The following is a 15,028-nucleotide window of genomic DNA, read 5'->3' as shown; positions in this document are numbered from 1 at the left end:
AATGTTTGGTTTGATTGGAGAGAATTGTCGGTTCTCTTCCAGGGGAAAGTCTCCTGATCATGAGATAAATGAAATGAAGTAGCCCTTACCTTATTTTAGGCTGCAGGAACATTTAAACAATAGGTCCTTATTCAGTTTATTGTTTCAAAGTTTCACACAAATAAAGAACTGGGAGCTAGTATGGAACTTCAGCATCACGAATGAATCCTTCTTATGTATGCATTTAAGTTGTGTGTTTGTCTCTCTGTGTGTGTTACACTTCTGCTTCTGCTATTTACTTCAGGGCACTGGAAATTCCCGCAATGAAGGACAGAGTAAAGCACCCAATTACATTTCCCTTGGGATAAGTCAGAGGTTGGGCTGGCTCATACTCAGAGCCTAACCAATCCCCATGTTTGAATTTTGAAGCAGGGGTGGTGGTGGTGGGGAGAATCCTCTGTCTTCACCTGTAGTATGTATAGCAGCCTTACTCAACTTGGTGCCCTCCAGATATATTGGATGACAATTCCCATCATGCTGGCTTGTAATCTAACATATCTGGAAGGCAACTAGTAGAGGAGGTAATCTGGAGGAGTTGAATCTTAACACATCTGAAGGGTACCGGTTGGGGAAAGCTGGTTGCCAAAGGCTAGGTGGAGTCACATGGTTGACAGTTCTTGAATGGCAAAAGATTGGGGAAATGGGCGCAGCCCAGCAGTAAAAAGATAGAGCCAAATATGTGAAGGCTGATAAATGTGAGGAAAATATGAGTTGTGGGGATGGGTATCAGGTCTTTTTCCCACTGGGAAAATAAGTGGAAATCTGGGGGGAATTTGCGGGGGGGGGGTTTCTTATCTTTCAAACTGATATGCAAAATATTTTTAAAGTGCTTTAAAATAATATTGTTGCAGCCCATGATGTCACTGCAAAACTCTTAGATCGAAAATTCAGTTAGTAATGTGAGGATAGTATTACCCCAGAACTGTTGTTGTTTAAATGGATACTGTTGTTTTATATTTTTGATGGTTTTAAATTTTGTATACTTTTAATGTCCACTGTTTTTAACTTTTGTAAACCGCCCAGAGAGCTTTGGCTATGGAGCAGTTTATAAATGTTATAAATAAATAAATTTAATAAATAAACAAATAAATTGCTAGTGCATTGGACTGGATTACTAAGTCGTGCCTTGTAATACTTTACAGATGGAAGATTGAGGGGGGTGACAGAAAAGGATCAGGAGCACAGCTTCCCCTACTGCCCACACACGATCATACATTGCTGAAGGTTCTACTCTACCTGCTGTATTTGTTCACTCTCCAATAGGTTGCTCCATGTTTTTCTAAATTCTGAGGCTGGTTGTTCTTTTGGCTAAAGCTATATTTGAAAAGCCTAATTGTCCTAGAATATGTCAATTTTGAATACTATTACCCCATTGTTACCTCCTGGAGTTTGTCTAACTTTGTGGTCACACATGGTGATTACTCCAGCTGAAATTCCTCCCTCCCCACCCACCCCCTTCTCATGTCTTTTGTGATTATTCTAGGCTATTCTAGGCCATTTCATGACATGCCAATTATTAGTTTTCTTGCTTCTGCTAATCCCTAACTAAAGACCTTGTGTTGTCTTTAGTTACAGTCTGATGGCAGTGGTAGACTTCAAACCCTCTGCCCATATCGAGCCTGGTAAACCTGCATTCCTTTCTTCAGTGTTCCGTCTTGTCTCTACCTAAGTTTTAAATCAACTAATAATCCAGTCAGAATTTGTACATGGAATGGTTAGAAGCATTAACTTGTCCTTTACTTCAGTCAGCAAAATTAATTGTTTTGGCCCTGTCCAAAAGATAAAAACGCAGAAGAAGGGATCATCACTAAAACTCCTCAGCCCTGCAGTTTAAATACCTGCTGGAATAAAAATGTCTTAGCTAAGTGTTGGGTGGAGAGGAGGCCAGATAGCCCTCCTAAGCAGGGCCAGTATCAAGGTTAGGCTTGGTTGGGCACCTGCTAAGGGCCAACACTCCAGTGAGGGTCCATGAACAAGAGCCCCTGGAGTTGCTCCTTCTCTTCAACATTGCAACCTGCTTGTTCATCTCCCTTTCAGTCTGGCCCAGACAATGGTGGTGATGAGAATGGAGACCAGTAGATGCCGCTGCCTACTTGCTCACTGGTTCTCTGCCTGCCAATCAAGCAAATGGTCACCATGATGAGAAAGAGGATGAGGAGCAATAGCAGTTGGTGACGATGGTGGTGAGATGAGGGTGTCTGGCTCAAGGGCTCTCAAAAACCTGGAGCCTGCACTGCTCCTGGGGCAGGGAATTCCACAATCTAGACAGTCAGTTGCTCAACAACCAACATTCCTAGGACTTGAAATTGAAAAGCACTTTCAAAACTTACAAAATACAGGGTATCTTCAGCTATTTGGTCCAAGTTAAGGCTCTGCCAAGATATTATTCCTGCAGCATGGTGGCAATACTTTTTTATATGTATAACACAGCCTCTCCTGTTTCTTCTTGCGTTTCATTTGCCTTAAATTCCTCCATCTTCAAATTCCTCCATTAAGTGAAATAAACTGATGTTTGAAAATGCAGCCAAACACACAATTGAGGAACATACTAACACGTGAAAGGGCTGAAGCTCCTTTCAATTCATGGCAATCTTCCACACTCTTTGGGATGTCCCTTTATAGCTGTATGTGGTGATATGAAGAAAATTATTTCATGCCTTGCTGGATGTAGATGGATCATGAGAGTGTAAATGGAGACATTTACAGCAGGGGCATGGTGGCCATTGTGTGAAAACCAGCCCACTATGCTTTAGGGACAAGAAGTGGAGAATGGTAAAAGTATGGCCTAGAATTTTGAAGTTGACATTAAGCATGCCAGAAAGTCAGTGCACAGACTTATTGAAAGGGTTGACATAAAGATACTGATGATGATGAGTTTATCAGAGACATATTACAGATTTTGTCTACCCACCCTGTCAAATGAATTCCCAACTGGCTTACAACAATAAAAACAAAATACAAGAAAAATACATACTATATACTGAACACGTTAAGTACTCTTGTATCTTGAAAATGGATATTCTGCTGGAAAATTACTTTATCACGTCAGCAAATATTTTAAAAAACAGCACCACCAAAGAATGTTGGGAAGAGACTGCTTCTTTTGTTTCATTAAACAATGGGCAAATAATGTACTAAATAACTGTGCACATTTACCTTAATGCAATAACAATGTCATCATGATCCATTTATTTGTATGCCTCATTTCCATGGTAAAACCATGCCCAAGGCAGCTCACAGCAAAAGTCAAAACCATTTCTTATGAAATTGTTAACAACTTTCCTTTTCAAAAACCCATGTAGAATAAGAGTCATTGGAGAAGTTCTTCCTTGGTTCCCTCTTTATATCCCACCCCATGTCCTTTGTTATAAACTATTCCTTCCTAATGTCTCCCTCACACATACACACCACGTACCCCCACTCCCACTGACTGGGCAGGATTCCTTCAGTTCAGCTGGGCCTTGGATGTAGAGGCCACCTTGCTCTAAATGTAGTGGAAGGACATACAGGGTGCAGTGGCCAGGGACACCGCCCGTGCCGCTGCTTGAGTCCCAAGTACTTTAGGAGCACATTTATGTAACAATATCAAAAGTGACAGAAATGTGAGTCTCTATCACATCTGCAACTGTCTTACTCTCTCCCACTCTATTTTTAATCTAAGTGGGTGTAAATGTGAACAAGGCTATTGGGAAGGTGAACATGAGAATCCAGTGTTGCTCAGGTAACTCTACTGACTGGGATTTAAGGGGCTGCTTGAATTTTCATTTTCGAATCCTGGAGTAAGGCCTTCAGGTGTGAATTTGCATAGGAACAGGTGTCAGATTGATTGTGAGTATTATTATTATTATATTTATTTATTTATTTGTTACCCGCCTCTCCCTCTGGATCGAGGTGGGGTGCTACATAGGAGTGCTACATGGGAGCAGCCTCAGACCATGGCTACACCATTCTTGCATTAACTGGATACCACTTCTATTGATGATTACGATTTAAGCCTTCGATTAGCTTTAGACAGAAGAAAAGTCCTTCAACTCCCAGCATCCGAACTTTTTTCTGTCTAAACATGCATAGGATTGTCTGCCCTTCGTGAATTATCAGAGCTCAAGTTGTCAGAAAGCAGTATTTATTTATTTATTTAATTTTTATACCACCCAATAGCGAAGCTCTCCGGTCACTTAGTAGAGGAAGGCAACACGTGCTCAGGGACTCTCCTCTTCGCCATTGCCTTCGTGGCTGTTACTAACTAACGGGTTGACCCGTTAGTTAGAAGAGCCACTGGGTCTGGCCCATAGTTCCAGGAAATGGATGAATGAGGGTCCCCCCCCCCCTTGACATTACACAGAAGCCCCCAAAGCGGGTGTGCAAGTCACCCTCGCAGGCGCGTCCAAAGCCACTTTCAACCGAATTCTGCTGACTCCAGTAAAGTTACAATTACAATGGGGGGAGGAGGGCGGAGCGGTTATTTAGGGAAGGGTGCAGGCCAGGGGGACGACGACGCAGGCTTATGGAAATTCAGTAGGGATCTCAGTAATGGGGCACTTGGGAGAGGAATGTGGGGGGTTCCCATGAATTCTTCAGCTTTGCATGAAGGAAGGCAGGGGATCTACAGGAAAAGTGAGGGGATGATTGGCAGAGACCCAATCCTTCTCCCTTCTGCATGGCCCCTCTATTTATTCAACCACTGGGAGTAACTCCAAGGATACATAGGTCTGATACCTCTCCTCCGCCACATACATATATACATACACACACACACTCCCAATCCTAGTGGTATTTGAGTCTGTGTAATACCGACACAAAGACGGGGTTTTCTGTTTTTCTAAAACCCGTGCGTGCGTGCGTGTGTGTGTGTGTGTGTGTGGTGGTCCCTGCCTGTTTAAGTAAATGTTTAATCACCGGCACTTCAGAATTAACGGCCGCTTTAGAAGTGCTTTCTCTCCCCCCCCCCTTCCTCTCTACACAGCGGGCAAGTCTGAACCAGTTAGTGAGCTGCTGCCCCCCCCCCCCCCGCCTGCTCCCCCCTTTCCTATCTTACACACCCGCTTCTTCTTAGCGGCCCTCCGAAGGTGCCTTGGCAACTATCAACAGATGGAAGTACAGAAAGAGAGACAGAGGCGGCGGCGCGGAGGCGGTCTTTATTACGGCGCCGACAATACCCGGGCCCCGGGAGACCTTTTGCAGCTGGACTCGGGAGTGCAAAAGCAGCCAGGAGAGCCGGGACCGAGCAGCCGCGGCAGCCGCTCGCGCGAAGAACTTTGCAAAAGAACTGCAAGAGCTTTGCAGAGGAGGAGAGAAGAGAGCGCCCCACTTTGGAAGGGGGAGGCCTTGCTTGAGAGCGGAGGAGGCGGCGGTAGCGGCGGCTCTGATTTGGCCGTGTCTGGGTTAGGGTGCACTAGGAAACCAGTCCCTGTTGGGCAGGCTTTCTTCCAGTGCTTCCTCCCCGGTGTGCTTTCAAACTTTCCAGGATGGGCTCCCCGCGGTGGAAGAGGATCTGCCTTTTGTTCCTGGTAGGGTTAACGTTCTCTATCATTTTCTATGGGCACTACTACAGCCGGAATTCTCCAGGCAGTCCCAGGACTGCATTCAGGTAAGGATGGACGGCTTGGTGGGACCGGGGAAGGGGCGGGCTGGAGGGATGTTCTAAAACCAAGGAGGCAAGAAACCCTCCTGACCCTGTGCTTTACTACAATGCCAGGGATCTGCAGGCTGTTCTGAAATGAAGGGTATCCCATGCGTTTCGCGGGACGGTTGTGATGTATGAGAATCAGGTGCAATCCTTAAACATCAAACAAGGATGCCACTTAAAAGGCATCTGGGAACCCTGTTAAGAGAACAGAGCATTAAAGGCTGGCTGAGGAGTGATGAATATTAGCTCTTCTTGCCTAATATTCTTTCGTCTGTGTGTGATTTCTTTTGATCTGTCGGGTACACACAGCCCCAAACTCAGTCACTGGAATGTACAAAAAAGACACAGGTTCGTTTTTTAAAAGCCAGCAGGCAGGGTGGGGGGAACTAGATATACTAACTGGAATCTTGCTTGCAGAGATGTAGCTGCACATGTTGCTTTACAATAGAATATGCACCCTCCAAAGCACAGATACACCAAAGTGTGCATTAAACAACAAAGCAGAGCAGCCACAGTGTTACCTCCTGTAGAGAGTGAGGAGGGATGAAACAGGGCAGGCAGGTGTTGGAGAGAAGAGGGGTATTATCCTCCCAGTTCCCAAAAGCCTCGGAATAATAGCCAACAGGTCATGCTAATTACCTTCAGCAGAGTAGTTAATACACGGGAGCATTGGGGTTGAGACTTCCAGGTGCCTGCATGTTCAAGGATTCTATGCAATGTGGCACAATCCCAAATAGTGGGTCAGGAGGACCAGCAGAAGATTGGAGGGTTCTTAGAAGGGCATCACCAGATGGCTTTAATTTTGGAGATCAGGTGCGCTGTTTTAGAAATCCCACTCTCGGCAGGTGTACATTTGCAGAGAGTGCCATAATCCATGTGCTGCCCTCGCCGCTCATCTCTGAGAGAGCAGCAGCTCGCTCAAACGCTGTGTCCTCTAATGAACGGAAAAGCATCCCGGGGAAAAGATATCTGCCTTTCTCTAAGACACTTCCCACTTTGCTGGTTGTACATTAAAGCATCCGTCGGTAGGCAAATGACGTATAGAGGTACATTAAGAGCTGTGGTGAAAATAAACAGTAACTGACAAGTACTACAGGGGGCTGGAAGGATGCTCTGGGCTCCTGAAAAAATATTTGTTCCACATTGCTCAATAAATATAAAGCACTTGTACAATATCATGTGGATTTCTACAGATAGATTTTATCCACTCTCATCATTGCCTAAGAGATGAGTGAGCGGCTACGAAGGCATGGTTCTCCGGGAATGAATTGGGACCAAAATCTCAAATTCTAAATTGTCAAAACAGTTTGGCAAACATCACAAGAAAACTACTTTGGGTTTTATTTATTTATTTTATTTATTTATTAAACTTATATACCGCTCCCATAGCCAGGGCTCTCTGGGCGGTTTACAGAAATTCTAAAATTGAGGTAAAAACAAGTATACAAAATTTTAAACTCTAAAACACAGAACATACATACATAAAGCATTAAAAACCGATTAAAAACTAAACATGTGGGTAATTAGGATGTGCCGCCATATGCCTGGGCAAAGAGGGTTTTCACACCTTGAATTTCATTTAATCATAAAATTCTGTCTCAACATACATACGTATAATCACACACATACACACACCAGCTATCATTTTACAGCTGCACCCACAGTCATAGATCTGAGCGTGAGCCCATCCCTTCTGTTTTTTTGTATGTTAATTTTGAGTTCAAGAGTTTTGAATGTAGTAATAGCTTTTCTAAATTTCAGAATGACATGATCTCATATTTCAGCTCTGGTCCTAAACAAAGAACCAATTCCATTTGAGTATATCTCTGGTAATAAATAAATAATCCAGGATCCACTGAACTTTGTAGAAGTCTTGTATGTTGAATTTATGCTGAAAAGCCTTCAGAAATCTCAGTTCAAGTTAGTGCTAGTTTAGGCGTAGTAAAACACCTTGCATACTGATCATACCCTGATTGTAGACACTTGGGCAGAGGGAGGGTGAAATTGCTTCCTGAAGTTGCCCATCCCTGGATTAAAGAAAGATTGTGAATTTACAAATGTAGATGTGTCCCCCGCCCCATACCCATATCTGCACCCTTGATTCTGTGTCTTTCATCACCCAGAGTAAAGAAACACGCAAAGTGAGATCGTGTGAACTCGTTTTTGTTTGCTCAACTCCAACTCAAAAGCTGTTGGAGACACTTTTTGCTGACTTGATATACATGTTGGTAAAAAATACCTGTATTATTCTACTTCAGCTGGGCCACCTCTTTGGAACACACCAGTTAAAATACCCCAAAGATACATACCCCCAACCTACATGTAGATCTGGGTTCAAATTTCATCTGATCCATTGAGGCAACTTGATACATTTAAAATGTTGTACTTTCAATCTGAGGATTTAATACCAAATACTAATGAATGGTGTAATCTATGGATGTCATCCATGTAACATGGTTAGCCAAAACATCTTGGATAATTTATGTTTACTAGTATACATTTTCTTTTCCACATGTTAATCTAGCATGTGGATGAATCCTTAATAGCTTGTCATGTATATAGGATGCAAGGTGTGATGGCTGCTTAATCTTCTGGGAAATAAGTCATCCTCCATTGTTGAGTATCTGTGTAGTTTTAGCTGTAGTAGAATTGTTCATTGCCTTACACTGAATATATTGCACATGCGCGCACATACACACAACTCATCACCCACCACCAAATGCAGAGCTGACTCTACAGTCAGGTAATACCAGGGCCAGGCCAAAACATTTTGCCGCCTGAGGCAAAGAATACAATGGTACCCCCTCCCATTCCATATGCAGAATCAACACTGTTGATGGGACAGTGCGCTCCACCACACCTGAAGACAGCAAGCTAGCTTAGAGGGTGCAGGACAGGCTGCATAATACCCACAGGTATGTCTTCTGAACACCCCATAGCTGCCCACCCCACAGCATCTGCTGCCTGAGGCAACTGCTTCACTCTTCCTAATGATAGGGTTGGCCCTGGATAATACAATCAGGAGGAGGGTAGCAATGGGTTGGCAACAGACAACAGTGTCCAAGTAATCATGTGAGAATCTGGTAATTTATAACACTTGTCCACTTGGTGAAGCAATTGACCACATCCCTGCTTCTCCAGATATCTGACTGGTTGTAGATGAGTGGCGTGGCCATCTCGACATATCGTAGAATGCTACTGATTAGCTGCTTTTCACTTCGCTGCATGTTTACCATGGTTCATTTACAGCTGGTGACCTTATGTTAAATGGTTATCTGTAGGCACCCTATGACTGCAATCCTATGCATACCTACCCAGGAGTAAGTCCCTTTGAACACAAAGAGACTTATTTCTTTTTAAACATGTATAAGTTCAAGCTACATGTATAATTGATTTTACTTTTGAAATGGGCAGCAAATCAGTAACTACTAGCAGAATTGGCATACTTCTGTACCAAATAATGCTCCAAAACCTAGGCATTATTTGGAAGTTATCAAAATTTGACACCAGGTCCATGCCATAGTGATCTTTTCCAACGTCAGAGTTAACGTTTTGTTACATGCTCATGATCTGTAATTAGAAGCATGAGACTTGTGACAAGTTGTTGACACATTTTTTTTCCTTTCCTAGGAGAAATGATGCAGAAATCTGACAGGAAATGGCTCATAGGAGTTGAAAGAATAAGGTCAAGAATAGTGTTTAAATATACATCGCGCAACAAGGGTTAGCTTAGTCTGGAAGCTTTGATTTAAGGCACACTTCACCAACAGTGGCTATTTTACAGTCATGTTGGCTAAATATACATACTGTATATCCAGACAAACATAGACAACTTTCTGTTGTTTTTATAAATTCTAATGCCACCTCAGAAGATAACTATACCTGCTTTGTATCCCTAGTAGCTAAGGTGATCATGCCATGTTCCCTCATATACAGGACTTTTAGAATCTCTATATGAATCAAAAGAATGGAGTAGCTGTCCTTTAATGCAATTACTTGTGGAGACCATGAGCATCATCAGATGAGTGTTTTATTGCACGGTCACTACTGCTCACTTATGGATGTTTTCACGTCCTTTAGACGACAACGTCCAGCTCCCGTGCACCTCCCGCTCCTTCCACTCATTTTTCCATCATAAAATAGACCCCTTTTAATCTGTCTTTTTTTTTTAATGGAATGTGCTGCCATTTCCTGTTGTGTGCAGGAAAAGCCGCATGATAAAAATGGCCCCTGAATGGGCCAAGTGGTCATTGCTGCTTCCTCTTTCTCTCCCCTTGGAAAGAGATTGTTGCTATTGTGGGACAGCAGCAGGAGGCCATAGCGTTGGTAGGGAAATGTGAAAATCCACCTATCTGATGATGCTCCATATGATGATGGGCTGAGTGAACTACTGAAATTCCTTGTGGTGCAAAATCGCATTGGCAATAATGTTCCTCCCCTGTTCTACAGGTCCCTTTATTTACTCTCCATAACATTCTCTGTCTGTGACAATGAAACTTGAAAAGAACATTATATAATGCACACATGCTTACATGTACCAAAAAAAGGGTGCTAATATTTTCTCCATTTCTGCTGTGAGGGCATATGGGAAGTTACAGGACTATGGTTTTGAGAGGTTTATTTAACATTTATAAATCACCCCTCCATCCAATGGGTTGTATCCAATGTTAGTCTAATTTAAGTCCACTTAATTTCATTGGGTCTACTCTAAGTAGAACTAACATTGGATATAAACCCATGGCCACCCCGGAACAATATACAATGGAATAAAAACAAACAAAATCCAACATGATACGTCAAAAAGAGAGACTTCAACATCCATTACAAAACTTGACAGAAGAATGCCATACTCATCGCCTGTCTAAAACATGGTAATGAAGAAGCCTACCTAGCCTCCCCATAGTTGAAGCACTGCTACAGAAAGAGCAAACTAAATATATCTACCAGCTTACCTTCTACTTGACTTTTCTGCAATGACTTTTTGACATGAGGGAGCATTCAGACATGATCTCCCCATCCTGCATTTTGAAGTAGTAAGAGTTCCAGGAGGGTTTTTTTTTCTGAATGTGTACATTGAAAACAAACCGAACAGGCTCTTGAAAACACATCCAGAGGTGGAAGTGGGATCTGTGACTGTCTTCTTATAAATATACATGCTCCTCCTCTCCCAAAAGCCCTAGTCTAGGTTGCAGATCAATGCTGTCACTGCTTACAATAGCTGGAACATATTCTCAGCCTAGCATGCCTTACTGTCTTTTGGAGGGAGATACCTGTAAAAGTATTTCCATAACACCTTGAGCATGAAGATACTGTTCCTTTCTCCAGAGCATCATAGCTCTACAGAACTGAAACAAATGTGTATTTCCTATTTCAACCTCCTATGAGTTCCATATTAGTATTTATTTATTTATTTTATTTTTGATGTTTTGATCCTTGTCAGACAGTATCTCAGGAACTTGAAAGACTCTCCACTCTGTTTTTCTGTCATGGCTCACGTTCTCAGCATCACTGAGCTTTCTAACAAAGTGACACAGTAAAATGGACATGTTTGTCTTAAGCACTGCTGTTGAACAGAAAAGTTCTAATCTTTTACCATTCACAGCCAATCCCTTGCCATTCACATACTTTTGGGCAGTGGTGGGCGGAAGGTGGGTCAGATCTCTGGGTGATTTGCAGTAGCTTGCCAAGGGTTTCTGACTCCCAGTTGACTAACAGTAGCAACAACTGCAAAACTTTTCCCTACTATGTGAGTGTGATCCTGGTACTGATCACAAATTCCTACTCTGAGCATGTTCTCAGAGAGACCCTCTTCCTTAATCCCCAGTGTATTTTAGCCTATCTGAACCACAATTTTGCACTTGGCTCTGGTCAGTCGTCCTCAGGGTTATAGTCAGAACCAAAGTAAATCCTGCAAGTTTGAGATCTTCCCAACCCTGCTTTAGGATGCTTTCATGGGATTTAGAATTTGGAGGGGAAATGGTCCAACCAGTTTTTCACCCTTTTCTATTAAACAGAACATTTAAAACAAACAAACAATACACATTTTTCAGGGGGTTAGAATAACATGAGTCAAAGACGTCTGATGGTATCTTTTCCACAAACAATTCAGAATGAAAGATGGATGAGGAATGTTTGGCCTAGCGCTTCAGAATTTCCCCCTACTCTGTTAAGATATGACAGGCAGGTCACTCCTATCTTTGCTGACATGGAAAGTTCCAGTTACTATCTCTGTTCCTTCAGGACCATTTCCCAGACTATTGTCCTGTTGTTAGTACTTTCACAAAATAAACATTCAGGTCTTGTTCTTGCATTCTCTCTTTTTACAAAGGTATGTTTCTAGTGGGCTAGGAACTGGTAAATCTATAGTTTTTTGGTTATGAAGAAAGCAAATGACAAGGATAACTTTGCATCACAAGTGTATCCATCTTTAGTGCAACTAAAGGGAAAAAGAACAGATTAGTGTGTGTGTTTTTAAAAAATGAAAAGCAGCCTCAAGATGTTGGGATTTTTATGCAAGGAACTGTGGAAGGAAAGGCCTCTGTCATACTTTCCCTACACTGCCCCTCATCAGCTGTTTTTTTCCCCTGTGGAGTTTCAGGTGTTCTGGATGGAAACCTGCAGAGGAAAAAGCAGCTGAGGGAGGACATTTTTAGCAGAGAAGTGCCAGTGGGGTAAACACCCACTCCCAGTCTCTTGTCAAAGAAAGGAGAAAGGAAGAAATTCTTTAGGTGCATTTGTACATAACATGCTATTGCATGGCCATAAGAAGAATTAAACTTCACGGGCAGAAAAATACCTACATTGGCACATATTGTTTGAGGAAAGGGCAGGGGAAAGCCAGTCTGTGTGATAATAGTTAGCATGCTGTTATCTTGTAGTCTTATCTAAAATCTTAATTGAAAATAATAATTCTTTGCCACGCTTTCAGCCAATAATAAATCTCGTTGGACACTGGACCATCGATATTCAGGAAGCTGAGGAAGAATCATTTGCACCCACCCACACCCTCATAAGTCAGCCATACCTGGGAATATGCTCCCAAGGCTGCAAGCAGAAAAGACCCTTTGAATATTTATTAAGTAGATCAATGGGTTTCGCTCGGTTTCGTGGTCCCCGTCCAGTGCCTGGGAGAGCAATAAGCAGAAGTTCTTACACAGCATTTCTGTTCTTTAACATGCTTCGGCTATATAAAAATGAATAAATAAATAAACAAACCCCAATAAATTTCTCTTAATTTTATAGATTTGTGGTCTGCCCCCTCTGGCGTCCCCAAAAATTAAAAGAGTAATTTCTAGGCCCCTGCTGGGGTTTAATCAATTCAGAAGGAAAACCACAGACAATTATTTAGGATGAACTTTGAAGATGGAGGGGGGTGAAAGTGAGAGGGCAGGGGAAGAGAGGGGTTGATTTGCCATTAGGTTCTCGTTAGTTTACTATATTTGGGGAGATCCCATCTCTTAGTAATGCTAGTGTGTACTATTTAGGATATCATCTTTTGTTCCGGAGTAAATAAGGTTTGGAATAGCTCACTTCATAAAACTAGAAGGCTAGGGGGATTGAAACTTCCACAAATATGCCTCTAGCGATTTGATAATGGAACAGAGATTGGGTTTCCAGGATAATTATGCAAAAATGGCATGGAGTCCTGAAAGAAGAGGAGAAAAACTCATTCTATAACTCAGAGTTCGTCTTCCAATGTGATTGTCTGCCATGTTCACACTGCAGGAAGTTTTAAAATGTTTGCTGCTAAGTTGGTTGTGGGGATTTCCCTACCTTCTTATGAGCTATTATTAGGCAAACTTCCTTCCCTGGAATGGATCTTCCTTCAGCCTGGGGAAACCTGTACATTTCTTTCCATTGACTTTGGGAGTTACCCAACATGTCCACTGATATGTTGTATCACTTTTGTAGTCCATTTCAGATGAAGGTTCATCATGGATGACACGTTGACTTTAAGGGAGTGCGTCAGCCATTGGTGAAATTTACCTTGAAGAACCCAAAGGTTCCTGGAACATGCTTTCAAAACCACTGATTTGGATGCCTCTATTTTTATTTATTTATTGCCTCTCACATGATTCTTATCCTTGCAGGATTCCCAGCTTAGCATAGGGATCATTCAGTATCTTGGCATGTAGTTCCTAGAAATCAGGATGTCCTACTTGCATAAGTAGATTGCCCAATAGATTTAATTGTACTACCGCTCCTAACCCTCCTGGGCTCTTAACAAACAGCTGCTGATAATCCTGTTTCCTTGCAGCCACCCAAAAAGAAAGAAAATGAAGTGGGGAGATTCCTGTTCCAAGGCTTTCAAATGTAGCGCACTGATGACCTCAGTTTAGACCTGCAGCACTTATTGCTCTGTAATTCAAGGAACTACGGTAACAATGAGCGGCCTAATAGGTAGCCACAACAAAACTAGGCCTGCCTTATACATTGGCCTCACTTTATAATGGGCTGTTTACTTGTTTCCTAGTTGAATTAATGGTGTGCTTTTAACTAGTTTACTGATTAAAAGTGTTGTAATGAAAATGGAATGTGGAGGCTAATGAAGGCAATAGTTTTAGCTCAGATCATTTCTTTTCTGTAAAGCCAACTTGATGCCGACCTCAAGGCATCATACCAGGACGGGAGATAAATTTGGGTTAACTGTGATGATACTGACACCAATGGTTCTTTCACAGTGACAGCTCAAGCTAAAGTGATTGATATTTTGGCCCTCCATCTGATTTGACTTTGAAAAGAGTTTGCAGTGGGGATGATGGCAGCGATGCGTTTGAGCAAGTCAAGATTTATTAAAACCCATTTCACGAGGGTCGATCCAAATAGGCGTTTCCATAAGCCTTCAGTGCCACATCCGTTACATTTGTGTTCACCCTTTAGACCACGGGTGAACAACTTGATCGGTACTGCGAACCGCATTAACAACATATGACATCCAGGTGCTGGCACCCAATTTGTATATTTGAGCTAATTGTAATTAACATTCATTTGCATAATGATGCTGTGTGCCAAGTTCTAACAGATGGACATATTGCATTTATTTTTGTGATATCTGAAATTATTAACCCCAAATGTGAACGTCTCCTTTGAATATAAGGCTTAACTGCTAATGGAGATAACTCTGGGTGACAAGCAGATTTGTTGCTATAAAAGCTACTTTGTGGTGCCTTTTAGCACTCATGAGTTTGAGTAGGCTAACTAAACTTTCACACTGGCATGCTCAGGATAGCCATTTCTATACCATCACTCACCCCTTTATTTAGAGCCAGTAGGAATGAGTTTTTTTGGGAAGTTCCACAATAGTGTGGAGTAGGGCTGATATAGATCTAAGGCAGGGATGGGCAACCGGTTCTCTAGCCCTGG

The 15,028-nt window shown here is 42.3% G+C and overlaps 1 protein-coding gene across 1 annotated transcript in view; it reads left to right on the top strand.

The window, feature by feature from the left end:
- Nucleotides 1–5,418: 5,418 nt before the first annotated feature.
- ST6GALNAC2 (ST6 N-acetylgalactosaminide alpha-2,6-sialyltransferase 2) overlaps nucleotides 5,419–15,028 on the top strand; it is a 34,220-nt gene continuing 24,610 nt past the window's right edge. The window contains exon 1 of the mRNA XM_063123236.1: nucleotides 5,419–5,626. Coding sequence (XP_062979306.1) covers nucleotides 5,505–5,626 — 122 coding nt within the window. The 5' untranslated portion in view covers nucleotides 5,419–5,504. The remainder of the gene's footprint in view (nucleotides 5,627–15,028) is intronic.

This window comes from Elgaria multicarinata, chromosome 3 (assembly GCF_023053635.1).
Source record: "Elgaria multicarinata webbii isolate HBS135686 ecotype San Diego chromosome 3, rElgMul1.1.pri, whole genome shotgun sequence".
NCBI lineage: Eukaryota > Metazoa > Chordata > Lepidosauria > Squamata > Anguidae > Elgaria > Elgaria multicarinata.
Note: the sequence above shows the minus strand (reverse complement) of the source record. Positions and strands in the feature narration are given on the sequence as shown.